This window comes from Protopterus annectens, chromosome 1.part1 (assembly GCF_019279795.1).
Source record: "Protopterus annectens isolate FY-2018-M chromosome 1.part1, PAN1.0, whole genome shotgun sequence".
Lineage (NCBI taxonomy): Eukaryota > Metazoa > Chordata > Ceratodontiformes > Protopteridae > Protopterus > Protopterus annectens.
The window spans coordinates 1,703,419,292-1,703,432,546 of record NC_056726.1 but is presented as its reverse complement, the minus strand read 5'-3'; the positions used below and the strand labels follow the sequence as shown (position 1 = coordinate 1,703,432,546).

Sequence of the window (13,255 nt, the reverse complement as noted above, 5' to 3'; positions counted from 1 at the left end):
GGGAAAACAAGTATGTTTTTGTTTTTTTGTTTTCTTCAGAAAATAAAGCACCTACAAATAAAACACTTCAAATGCACAGAAATGGCTTTCACACTTGAGTGTGTAGCCTACAACAGTTAAACAGGTGATTTAAACACAAAAACAACTTTGTTAAAGTGCAGGCAGTAAAATAAGTACAATATGTAGCTGAAACAAGCTTTTCAAACCACAGAAACTGTGGAAAATTGGCATTCTAAGGGGAAGTAGCTAAAGGCAGCAAGAAAATGCAGAAAAAATAAACTTAATCACTCCAAGGTCTCTCTTTTGTCTCTCTGCTGCTGTAGAACTCTGCAGGGCACCAGACAGGAGATTACTTAGCTGTATACTAGCACAAACACCTTGAAAATGTGAGTTTTATAGCAGGGAAATGAAAGAGAAAGAAATTAGCAAAAATGGCTAATAAACTACTAATTTCAGGGCTTAAACCACCCTCTAGGACAGATAGGCTGATCAAAGCTCTCTCTCTCACAGTGAATAGAGAAACTTCCTTCTATCCAAGTAAGGTATGGGCAAACACAGAAACTTGTAACATAGCCCTGAATTCAGAACTAACCTGAAAACTGGACTATACTAGCTTAGAAATGCAGGAAAACAAGTATATATTTTTTTTTTTTTTTGTTTGTTCAGAAAATAAATCAGATACAATAAAAAAAAAAAACATTTTAAATGCACAGAAATGGCTATTACACTCGAGTGTGTAGCCTACAACAGTTAAACAGGTAATTTAAACACAAAAATTACATTGTTAAAGTGCAGACAGTAAAATAAGTACAAAATATAGCTGAAACAATCTTTTTGAGCCACAGAAACTCTAGAAAATGAGAGTTTTAGGCAGAATTAGCTAAAGGCAGCAAGAAAATACAGAAAAATGATAATTCATCACTCCAAAGTCTCTCTTTTGTCTCTCTTTTGCTGTAGAACCCTGCAGGACACCAGGCAGGAGCTTGCTGAGCTGTTTACTAGCACAAAAACCTTGCAAATTCAGGTTTTATATCAGGGAAATGTAATTGATAGAAATTATCCCAAAATGGTGAATAAACAACTATTGTCTGGGCTGTAACCACTCCTCCAGGGACAGAAAGGCTGCTCAAAGCTCCCTCTCTCACAGTGAACAGAGAAACTTCCTTCTATCCAGGTAAGGTATGGGCAAACACAGAAACTTGTAACACAGCCCTGAATTCAGCACTAACCTGAAAACTGGACTAAACTAGCTTATAGAGGCGGGAAAACAAGTATGTTTTTGTTTTTTTGTTTTCTTCAGAAAATAAAGCACATACAAAAAAAACACTTCAAATGCACAGAAATGGCTTTCACACTTGAGTGTGTAGCCTACAACAGTTAAACAGGTGATTTAAACACAAAAACAACTTTGTTAAAGTGCAGGCAGTAAAATAAGTACAATATGTAGCTGAAACAAGCTTTTCAAACCACAGAAACTGTGGAAATTTGGCATTCTAAGGGGAAGTAGCTAAAGGCAGCAAGAAAATGCAGAAAAAATAAACTTAATCACTCCAAGGTCTCTCTTTTGTCTCTCTGCTGCTGTAGAACTCTGCAGGGCACCAGACAGGAGATTACTTAGCTGTATACTAGCACAAACACCTTGAAAATATGAGTTTTATAGCAGGGAAATGAAAGAGAAAGAAATTAGCAAAAATGGCTAATAAACTACTAATTTCAGGGCTTAAACCACCCTCTAGGACAGATAGGCTGATCAAAGCTCTCTCTCTCACAGTGAATAGAGAAACTTCCTTCTATCCAAGTAAGGTATGGGCAAACACAGAAACTTGTAACATAGCCCTGAATTCAGAACTAACCTGAAAACTGGACTATACTAGCTTAGAAATGCGGGAAAACAAGTATATATATATATATATTTTTTTTTGTTTGTTCAGAAAATAAATCAGATACAATAAAAAAAAAACATTTTAAATGCACAGAAATGGCTATTACACTCGAGTGTGTAGCCTACAACAGTTAAACAGGTAATTTAAACACAAAAATTACATTGTTAAAGTGCAGACAGTAAAATAAGTACAAAATATAGCTGAAACAATCTTTTTGAGCCACAGAAACTCTAGAAAATGAGAGTTTTAGGCAGAATTAGCTAAAGGCAGCAAGAAAATACAGAAAAATGATAATTCATCACTCCAAAGTCTCTCTTTTGTCTCTCTTTTGCTGTAGAACCCTGCAGGACACCAGGCAGGAGCTTTCAAGCTGTATACTAGCATGCCACGTTTGCAAATGCAGGTTTTATAGCAGGGAAATGGAAGAGATAGAAATTAGCCCCAAATGGCCAATAAACTACTAATGTCTAGGCTGAAACCACTCCTCCAGGGACACATAGGCTGCTCAAAGCTCTATCTCTCACAGTGATCAGATAAACTTCCTTCTATCCAAGTAAGGTATGGGCAAACACAGAAACTTGCAACACAGCCCTGAATTCAGCACTAACCTGAAAACTGGACTAAACCAGCTTATAGAGGTAGGAAAACAAGTATTTTTTTGTTTCTTTGTTTTCTTCAGAAAATAAAGCAGATACAATAAAACAACATTAAATGCACAGAAATGGATATCACACTTGAATGTGTAGCCTATAACATTTAAACACGTAATTTAAAGACAAAAACGTGTAGCCTATAACATTTAAACACGTAATTTAAAGACAAAAACGACTTTGTTAAAGCGCAGGCATTAAAATAAGTACAATATTAAGCTGAAACAAGCTTTTCAAATCACAGAAACTAGAAAATTGGCATTCTAAGGGGTCTTAACTAAAGGCAGCAAGAAAATGCAGAAAAATTATACTTAATCACTCCAAGGTCTCTCTTTTGTCTCTCTGCTGCTGTATAACTCTGCAGGGCACCAGACAGGAGCTTGCTTAGCTGTATACTAGCACAAACACCTTGCAAATGCAGGTTTAATAGCAGGGAAATGAAAGATATAGAAATTAGCAAAAATGGCTAATAAATTACTAATTTCTGGGCTTAAACCACTCCTCCAGGGGACAGCTAGGCTGCTCAAAGCTCCCTCTCTCACAGTGAACAGAGAATCTTCTTTCTAGCCAAGTAAGGTATGGGCAAACACAGAAACTTGTAACACAGCCCTGAATTCAGAACTAACCTGAAAACTGTATTACACTAGCTTAGAAAGGTGGGAAAACAAGTATTTTTTTTTTGTTTTCTTCAGAAAATAAAGCAAATACAATCAAAAAACACTTTAAATGCACAGAAATGCCTATCACACTTGAGTGTGTAGCCTACAGAAGTTAAACAGGTAATTTAAACACAAAAACGACTTTGTTAAAGTGCAGGCATTAAAATAAGTACAATATGTAGCTGAAACAAGCTTTTTAAATCACAGAAACTATAGACAATTGGCATTTTAGGGGGAATTAGATAAAGGCAGCAGGGAAATGCAGAAAAATTATACTTAATCACTCCAAAGTCTCTCTTTTGTCTCTCAGCTGCTGTAGAACTCTGCAGGGCACCAGACAGGAGCTTGCTGAGCTGTATACTAGCAGAAAAACTTTCCAAATGTGGGTTTTATAGCAGGTAAATGAAAGAGATAGAAATTAGCCAAAATGGCTAATAAACTACTAATTTCTGGGCTTGAACCACTCCTCCAGGGACAGATAGGCTGCTCAAAGCTCCCTCTCTCAAAGTGAACAGAGAATCTTCTTTCTAGCCAAGTAAGGTATGGGCAAACACAGAAACTTGTAACACAGCCCTGAATTCAGAACTAACCTGAAAACTGAACTATACTAGCTTAGAAAGGTGGGAAAACAAGTATTTTTTTTTGTTTTCTTCAGAAAATAAAGCAGATACAATAAAAAAATCTTTAAATACACAGAAGGTGCTATCATAATTGAGTGTGTAGCCTACAACAGTTAAACAGGTAATTTAAACACAAAAATTAATTTGTTGAAGTGCAGGCAGTAAAATAAGTACAATATATAGCTGATACAAGCTTTTTCAATCACAGAAGCTTTAGAAAATCAGTGTTTTAGGTGGAATTAGCTAAAGGCAGCAAGAAAATGCAGAAAAATGATACTTAATCACTCCAAGGTCTATCTTTTGTCTCTCTGCAGATGTAGAATTCTGCAGGGCACTAGGCAGGAGCTTGCTGAGCTGTTTACTAGCACGAAAACCTTGCAAATGCAGGTTTTATAGCAGGGAAATGCAAGAGATAGAAATTAGCCCAAAATGGCGAATAAACTGCTATTGTCTGGGCTGAAACCACTCCTCCAGGGACAGAAAGGCTGCTCAATGCTCCCTCTCTCACAGTGAACAGAGAAACTTTCTTCTATCCAGGTAAGGTATGGGCAAACACAGAAACTTGTAACACAGCCCTGAATTCAGCACTAACCTGAAAACTGAACTAAACTAGTTTATAGAGGTGGGAAAACAAGTATTTTTTTTGTTTTCTTCAGAAAATAAAGCAGATATGAAAAAAACACTTTAATGCACAGAAATGGCTATCACACTTGAGTGTGTAGTCTACAACAGTTAAACAGGTAATTTAAACACAAAAACAACTTTGTTAAAGTGCAGGCAGTAAAAAAAGTACAATATGTAGCTGAAACAAGCTTTTCAAATCACATAAACTGTAGAAAATTGGCATTCTAAGGGGACTTAACTAAAGGCAGCAAGAAAATGCAGAAAAAATATACTTAATCACCCCAAGGTCTCTCTTTTGTCTCTCTGCTGCTGTATAACTCTGCAGGGCACCAGACAGGAGCTTGCTTAGCTGTATACTAGCACAAACACCTTGCAAATGTGGGTTTTACAGCAGGGAAATGAAAGAGAGAAATTAGCAAAACTGGCTAATAAACTACCAATTTCTGGGCTTAAACCACTCCTCCAGGGGAGAGATAGGTTGCTCAAAGCTCCATCTCTCACAGTGAACAGAGAATCTTCTTTCTAGCCAAGTAAGGTATGGGCAAACACAGAAACATGTAACACAGCCCTGAATTCAGAACTAACCTGAAAACAGGACTGTACTAGCTTAGAAAGGTGGGAAAACAAGTATTTTTTTTTGTTTTCTTCAGAAAATAAAGCAGATACAATAAAAAAAACACTTTAAATGCACAGAAATGGCTATCAGACTTGAGTACGTAGCTTACCACAGTTAAACAGGTAATTTAATCACAAAAACAACTTTGCTAAAGTGCAGGCAGTAAAATAAGTACAATATGTAGCTGAAACAAGCTTTTCAAATCACATAAACTGTAGAAAAATGGCATTTTAGAGGGAATTAGCTAAAGTCAGCAAGAAAATGCAGAAAAATTATACTTAATCACTCCAAGGTCTCTCTTTTGTCTCTCTGCTGCTGTAGAACTCTGCAGGGCACCAGACAGGAGCTTGCTTAGCTGTATACTAGCACAAACACCTTCCAAATGTGGGTTTTATAGCAGGGAAATGAAAGAGAGAGAAGGCAGCCCAAATTGGCCAATAAACTACTAATTTCTGGGCTGAAACCACTCCTCCAGGGACAGATAGGCTGCTCAAATCACCCTCTCTCACAGTGAACAGAGTAACTTCCTTCTTTCCAAGTAAGGTATGGGCAAACACAGAAACTTATAACAGCCCTGAATTCAGCACTAACCTGAAAATTGGACTATACTACCTTAGAAAGGTGAGAAAACAAGTTTGTTTGTTTTTTTCAGAAAATAAAGCAGGTACAATCAAAAAACACTTTAAATGCACAGCAATAGCTATCACATTTGAGTGCGTAGCTTACAACAGTTAAACAGGTAATTTAAACACAAAAACAACTTTATTAAAGTGCAGACAGTAAAATAAGTACAATATCTAGCTGGAACAAACTTTTTAAATCACAGAATCTGTAGAAAATTGGCATTTTAGGGGGAATTAGCTAAAGGCAGCAGGAAAATGCAGAAACATGATACTTAATCAATCCAAAGTCTCTCTTTTGTCTCTCTGCTGCTGTAGAACTCTGCAGGGCACCAGACAGGAGCTTGCTGAGCTGTATACTAGCACAAACACCTTCCAAATGTGGGTTTTATTGCAGGTAAATGAAAGCAATAGAAATTAGCAAAAATGGCTAATAAACTTCTAATTTCTGGGCTTAAACCACTTCTCCAGGGACAGATAGGCTGGTCAAAGTTCTCTATGTCACAGTGAACAGAGAAACTTCTTTCTAGCCAAGTAAGGTATGGGCAAACACAGAAACTTGTAACATAGCCCTGAATTCAGAACTAACCTGAAAACTGGACTATACTAGCTTAGAAAGGTGGGAAAACAAGTATTTTTTTGTTTTCTTCAGAAAATAAAGCAGATACAATAAAAAAAAAAAAACTTTAAATGCACAGATATGGCTATCACACTTGAGTGTGTAGCCTACAACAGTTAAACAAGTAATTTAAACACAAAACCAACTTTGTTAAAGTGCAGGCAGTAAAATAAGTACAATGTGTAGCTGAAACAAGCTTTTTAAATTACAGAAACTGTATAAAATTGGCGTTTTAAGTGGAATTAGCTAAAGGCAGCAAGAAAATGCAGAAAAATGATAATCACTCCAAAGTCTTTCTTTTGTTTCTCTGCTGCTGTAGAACTCTGCAGGGCACCAGGCAGGAGCTTGCTGAGCTGTATAATAACACAAATCCTTGCAAATGCAGGTTTTATAGCAGGGAAATGAAAGAGATAGAAATTAGGCCAAAATGGCCAATATGCTACTAATTTCTGGGCTGAAACTACTCCTCCAGGAACAGATATGCTGCTCAAACTCCCTCTCTCACAGTGAACAGAAAAACTTCCTTCTATCCAAGTAAAGTATGGGCAAACACAGAAACTTGTAACACAGCACTGAATTCAGCACTAACCTGAAAACTGGACTATACTAGCTTAGAAAGGCGGGAAAACAAGTATATATATTTTTGTTTTTTCAGAAAATAAAGCAGATACAATAAAAAAAACTTTAAATGCATAGAAATGGTTATCACACTTGAGTGTGTAGCTTGCAACATTTAAACAGCTAATTTAAATGCAAAAACATTTTTGTTAAAGTGCAGGCAGTAAAATAAGTACAAAATGTGGCTGAAACAAGCTTTTTAAATCACATAAACTCTAAAAAAATTGGTGTTTTAGGTGTAATTAGCTAAAGGCAGCAAGAAAATGCAGAAAAATGTTACTTAATCACTCCAAAGTCTCACTTTTGTCGCTCTGCTGCTATCTCTGCAGGGCACTAGGCAGGAGCGTTCTGAGCTGTATACTATATATATATTTGACTGAAACTCATTTCGTTGAAAGGTATATGCACTTTTCCCCATTGTAGTTGATCCTGCAGTTAGTATTTATAGTAAGGGGGTGTGTGGCGAGCACAGCCCCCCACATTGGGGTGTGTGGCCCCCACCTATTTTATACATTTTAAACCATATTCAGGGATACTTACAACTCCAATTAATCCCTTTTTAGAAGACAATATATACCCCACCCCCCAATGTGGGGCCCCCATTACTATTTATACTAACTCCAGGATCACACTACAATGTGGAAAAGGGCATATACATTTGAACAAAATGAGTTTCTGTCAAATGAGGTTTCAGTAAAGTGAACTTTCATTCAAGTATGCTCAGTCAAATAAGTTTCAGTGAAATGGGCTTTCAGTGAAATGAAGTAGACCTGAATAAACTTGAGGTTATGACATCACCTGGCTGAGGAATGGGCTACTAATATGGATTATGGCTTAAGATTTAAAAAAAATGGGCTTGTGCTAGGCATGTAGGCAAATACTTAGAAAGAATGAATTAGTGTTAGCACCAGTACCTTCATCCCTCAGATAGTGAGGCAATGGTTTCAAGGAAGATGGGATATCACATAGCTTCTGTTAAGAGAGATATAAAAGGCGTTTTACATCAGGGACACAGTAAGGTATGTGACGACTACATTTAAAGATATTCTTTCACAAAGTGCACATCACAAATCAAATGCATACATCTCTGTATCTCCCTGTTCTGCATTTCAGCTGTAAATCTGACCCTCAAGTATAAGAATGAGGTGGTTGTTGAAGTGAATGCAATAATGAATTAGAAAGCAACACTTCATAGCAGTTATGTAAATAATACCATATTGCACAAAACATTTTCAGACACATAGTCTGTAGCAGGTTTTACTAATCCTGCACTTAAAGACCTGCTATTAACAAACAATTATGGATTACAAATATAATCATAGACATTCAATGAATAACTGATTTATTCATAACTATGTACAAAATAAATGTTAACATCATTAAGCAGTTACATAGAGTAGAATATTCGACTATGTGTGAAATAAACCAAGATAACAATTTAATGATATGTTTGCCTTTGTGGATATAACCCACAACACAGCAAAATATAAGCATGCAGGCCAGTTTCCTTATAGGCCGGGCTAACAGGTAGTGCATTTTTCTTCTTAACAAACAGGTACTGCTTGTGTTAATTTGTATTCCTGTGGATACCGTATGAATACAGAAACCTCCGACACTTTATGTCCATTATAATGTAAAGAAATAACAGTATGAAAGCATAACTGACAACACATGAGTAATCAGCCAGACAGGCATCCGTCTTGGCTTAAACAGGTGGGACTGTAGCAAGAATGCTCACTTTATTAGGATGAATGAAGTAAATAAGTTATTTATGAGTTATTATTCAGGCATATACAGTAGGTAATACTGCCGTACTATAATTGCTAACTATGAAATGTTTAATAATCAGTGACATAGGTGCTATAGGCATCAGTGATACATGACCATGGTATATCTGTGAAACAATGCCATTATATGTTGGAAAACAGATGTACATTTACCAAGTTCAGAATTTTGTATGTTATATAAAAATTAGTAAATAAATTAACAGCATGGGAATATAATTCATACTTATATGGAGAACAGTTGCCATATCCTCTTAGTAATCCAGATGAGCTAATTAGTTACTCTATCAGCTAGAGTTTATAAAAAACTCTATCTAATAGAGATAGAGCTATATCTGCAAATTCTGTAGGCATGCTCAGTCATAAGTGGGATTGTGACATTTACTGTAGGGATCCACTGTCTGTCTCTGTACCTCAGTTGCCATTGGATGATGCTCCTCCACATCACTCTAACGCAGGTCATCATAGTAGTGGCAAACCTTCACTGCAGTCCAGCAGATCCCACTACATCATCAGGGCTCCCTATCAATCCAATTCTAGGTGTCGATTGTTGTTGCCAAGTTCCTTGACCTGCCTTTCACCCAGTACTGCACTTCAGCATACACAGTCTGCACCTTTGTGGTCTTCTACTCAGTCCATTTGAGTGCCCGGATATGTCACAACCTGTTCAAAGTAGCCATCTCAATACTCCAGTGGAAAACATAGTATCAATGGAAACATACTCATGGAGGTCTCACTCAGTTTACAGTTAGCAATGGTCTGATCTGTAAAAGCATCAAAATCAATATTTAAAAGTGGTTCGCATATCATGTTTTTTCTGTGCACTTTTTTCTCTTTTGTCAATAACACAAAGTCTTCTTCTAGAAATAGATTTATTTTTATTTAGACTTAATCCCATTGTTTTTGTTTGTTAGTTGCTTTCCTTTCTCCCGTTCCTGCTATGCAGTATAAGTTTGGTAATATCAAAATTCTATTACAAAACTCTATTATTATCATAGAAAACATTCCATATATATATCATTGTGTCTGAATAAAATCTCTGGCATTGCTATAGTTTTTTTAAAGAACAGTCACTTCTTTTCTGTTACTCTTAAATGATCACTGGACAAGTATCTCATACTGACTCAAATTGATTTTTTCTGTTCTGTTTGAATAATATATTTCTTATAGATATATAAATCGAGGTTTGTTTACATTTAAGTATTTTATCAAAGCACCTTTTACCGAGTGCTATTAAGACTATTAATGCTTAATAGGATAATGTTTAGAGCCATGTCTTCATAAGTAATTAACTCCAGATTTTCACTTGTCATGAATAGGTTAATTTGAATGACATTTCTCTGAACTCTTAACTTCTTGAAAATATGAAATAATGTATCAACATTTGGAGCCTGTCTGTATTTTATTACAGAAGATGTTGCAAGCATAGATCTTAACCCTAACTGGTTAACTTTACTAATAATAACTACATAAATATTAAAGGCAATATTAGAATTAAGGGATTCATTCAAGTTTCATTAATATATAATTTCTTGAAAGTCCTTTAAGAACCTATGCAGAGTATTTCATTTTTTTACTTCTATGTACAATTCTCACTATTTTTTTTCTCATACATATGATTATATAATATAATCAGGGGTGAATACAATACTAATTATTTGCATAGAGTAGATGCAGCAAACATAAATGTATGTATGTATTTATTTATTTACATTTGTTTACCAGTAAAGTCCGACTGGGCCAGAAAACCATTTTCAGCTGAAGCCCATGGAGAAAAGCTCCACAGAAATACAAGCAATATACAATAATTAGATAGTACAATAGTATACATACAGTAAGATGCAGAGTACATATCTTCTAGTTAGTCTGTACAAAGTAGTATTCAATACAGTTTTATAGTAGATACAGGTTCAAAATAAAAAAACACAAACATTTCAGTGAAGATCACTGGGCAAAAAAATAAAGTTAGTAGTGTGTACATATTAAATAATAGTTATGACCAAATGAGATTTCCTTTATATATATTTATTTTTGAGTAGTGCACAGAAAATCGGAATGAGACCCACAGTACGCCAAAATCCAAGGTTAACGTATTTTATTAATAACGTTTTCGCTCAGACAAAAAAAATGTCTGATGAAGCTCCTGTTAAACAGGAGCGAAAACGTTATTAATAAAATACGTTAACCTTGGATTTTGGCGTACTGTGGGTCTCATTCCGATTTTCTGTGCAGTGGTTTTAAGTTTTGTTTGGCTTTACTATTTTTGAGTAGTAATAAACACTAAGGAGAGGAAGAAAATGAGATAAGGAGTGGACAGTATGTTGAGAGAGGTATAGATATCTTGTCAGTCAGGTCTGGCACAGGTACAATGCCAATGTAAATCATAAGACATATTCAAGTTTTAATTTCTAATCTACAGTATTACACATCTCAAACATTAGACTGACAAAGAAGATGCCTTCTAGCACTCTGGAGTTTAATGTGTTTATTTCTTTCAGATTTTCCATCACTACTCAGTGCACTACCTTTCTCCTGCAGTCAACACCATCTGATGGTAAATATCACTGAGTGTTTGGGCCGAACTATGTCAGATTTTGGATTTATTTTACCAGATGACAATACTAAGGACAATCAATGTTTTGACCAGGCATATTCACAACAGTTTGGCATTGCAACATTTCAGTTCAATTTCAGTTCAACAACTAACAACTGTGAAGCACAAACTTTTGTAAGTAGAGAACTTAAAGTACTTTAAATAAATGTAAGGTACAAATGTTTGTAACTGAATATTAACAAATTAAATGTGCTAATGATCTTAGAGGACTTAAAGGACTTTAAATGCATGTAAGGTACAAATGTTTGTAACTGAATATTAATAAATTAAAAGTGCTAATGATCATTTAGGACTTAAAGGACTTTAAATGCATGTAAGGTATAAATGTTTGCAACTGAATATTAATAAATTAAATGTGCTAAAAAAATGGCGTCACCCTGTGTGGCTGCCGCTGCTTCAACTCCACAAATGAATGTACATTATTTGTCTTATTTTAAATCAGAATTAACAGAAAAGGCAGAATAAGGAACAAAAACTGAAGGTATGCTAAGTTATACTGCTCATGCACTCCTGGTAATTCAATCTCTTCAGGTCTTGTCAGTTTTGTTTAGTATATGTATATGTTACTTTACTGCTATATGTCCTTGTTATTCTTTGTAGTTGCATGTGATATATGCACTTGGAACCAAAGCAACATAATTTCATTTAACTTGCACTATGTGTGTGTGGGGGGTCTATATTATATAACTGAAAGTTCATAAGGATGAATACATGTTGCATGACATATAAAGGACTGCATAATAGCCAAAGATGTATATCTCGAGATGCAAAAGATCAGACAGTTATGTTTGGCCAATACCATGATCCTGGTGATGCATGTAGCATTAAGTTTGTCCTTTCCTCACTATAGTGTGATGTTCCAGTTGATATGCATAGTTGGGGGGTGCAGCCCCCCACAAGACTGAAATGAATGAAGTTTGTTGCTATGTAAGTATAGTTTTGGTAGTATTTTAAGTAGGTGAAGTGTGATAGATATGTGTTTTATGTATGTAGGTAGTTTTGTTAATGAGTATTGTGTGTGATGAATGGGGTGACTTTAGCTGGTATAGTTTCTAAGAGTTGGACAGCCATGAGAATTAGATGTTTCAGTTTTCGGTGTTTAGGTTTTTCGATGTTTTTGTGTGTCACCATTTATGTCGATGTAGTCATATTCGCTCTAATGAGCTTTTGGTTATAAAATATAGACCCATGTGTGAGTCTGAATGACAATAAAGTTTACTTTGATTAATTCTCTCTCTGTTTTTATGTGTGATATTTAGCAACCCATTTCTGCGGCAGGGCTAGCCACCTGGTGGTGTAAATCTTGGCTTGAAGTGACACTCTGACCCCATGTGCAAAATAGGAAAAAGAGTTTGAGGATGGATGGATGGATGGATGGATTTAGCAACCCATTCAGTGGCATAGGTACCAGCAGATACCAGCTTTTAAAATAAATTCAAAGTTTGAGATAACAGAGATCATTACAGATGCCATATCATTGTTTCTATCTTAGGAACAATGATATTACTAAGGAACAATAAGTTTGGACTTTACTCCTTAAGTTTTGGTAGCAATTAACTCCTTTTTTGGTATCAGGGAAAGTCCAAATGCTTCATGCTGTCAGTCTTCATAAAATGTTTTGCACTAGTTTTTAGAAATTATGATGCATTATTCATGACTTTGAATATATGCATAGGCATATACATATTTTGTAACGCACAAAGGTAACATAAAGTACTGCCTGTTTTGAGTACTGTTGGACCCTGAATACAAAGAGCTTGTTCCTCCAAAATGGTTTAATTGTAAAAACATTGTTCTGTGTTATCATTTGCTAATTTTCTTTAGTGTGTGCTCCTGGCTTCAGACCCATAGCTAGGTAAGGAAAAATGGATTCTACTCTGGGAGCAAGCTGTTAGGGAAGTATAATCAGCAGTGCCAACTGAGAAGAAATGAAGCACAAGCAATTAAT

General features: G+C 35.6%; 1 protein-coding gene across 1 annotated transcript in view; it reads left to right on the top strand.

Annotated features, from left to right (window-relative positions):
- The first annotated feature begins 11,194 nt into the window (after positions 1-11,194).
- The window catches only part of LOC122811873 (uromodulin-like), a 549,630-nt gene continuing 547,569 nt past the window's right edge, over positions 11,195-13,255 (top strand). The window contains exon 1 of the mRNA XM_044084012.1: positions 11,195-11,421. Within this exon, the coding sequence (XP_043939947.1) occupies positions 11,245-11,421 (177 nt within the window). The 5' untranslated portion in view covers positions 11,195-11,244. The remainder of the gene's footprint in view (positions 11,422-13,255) is intronic.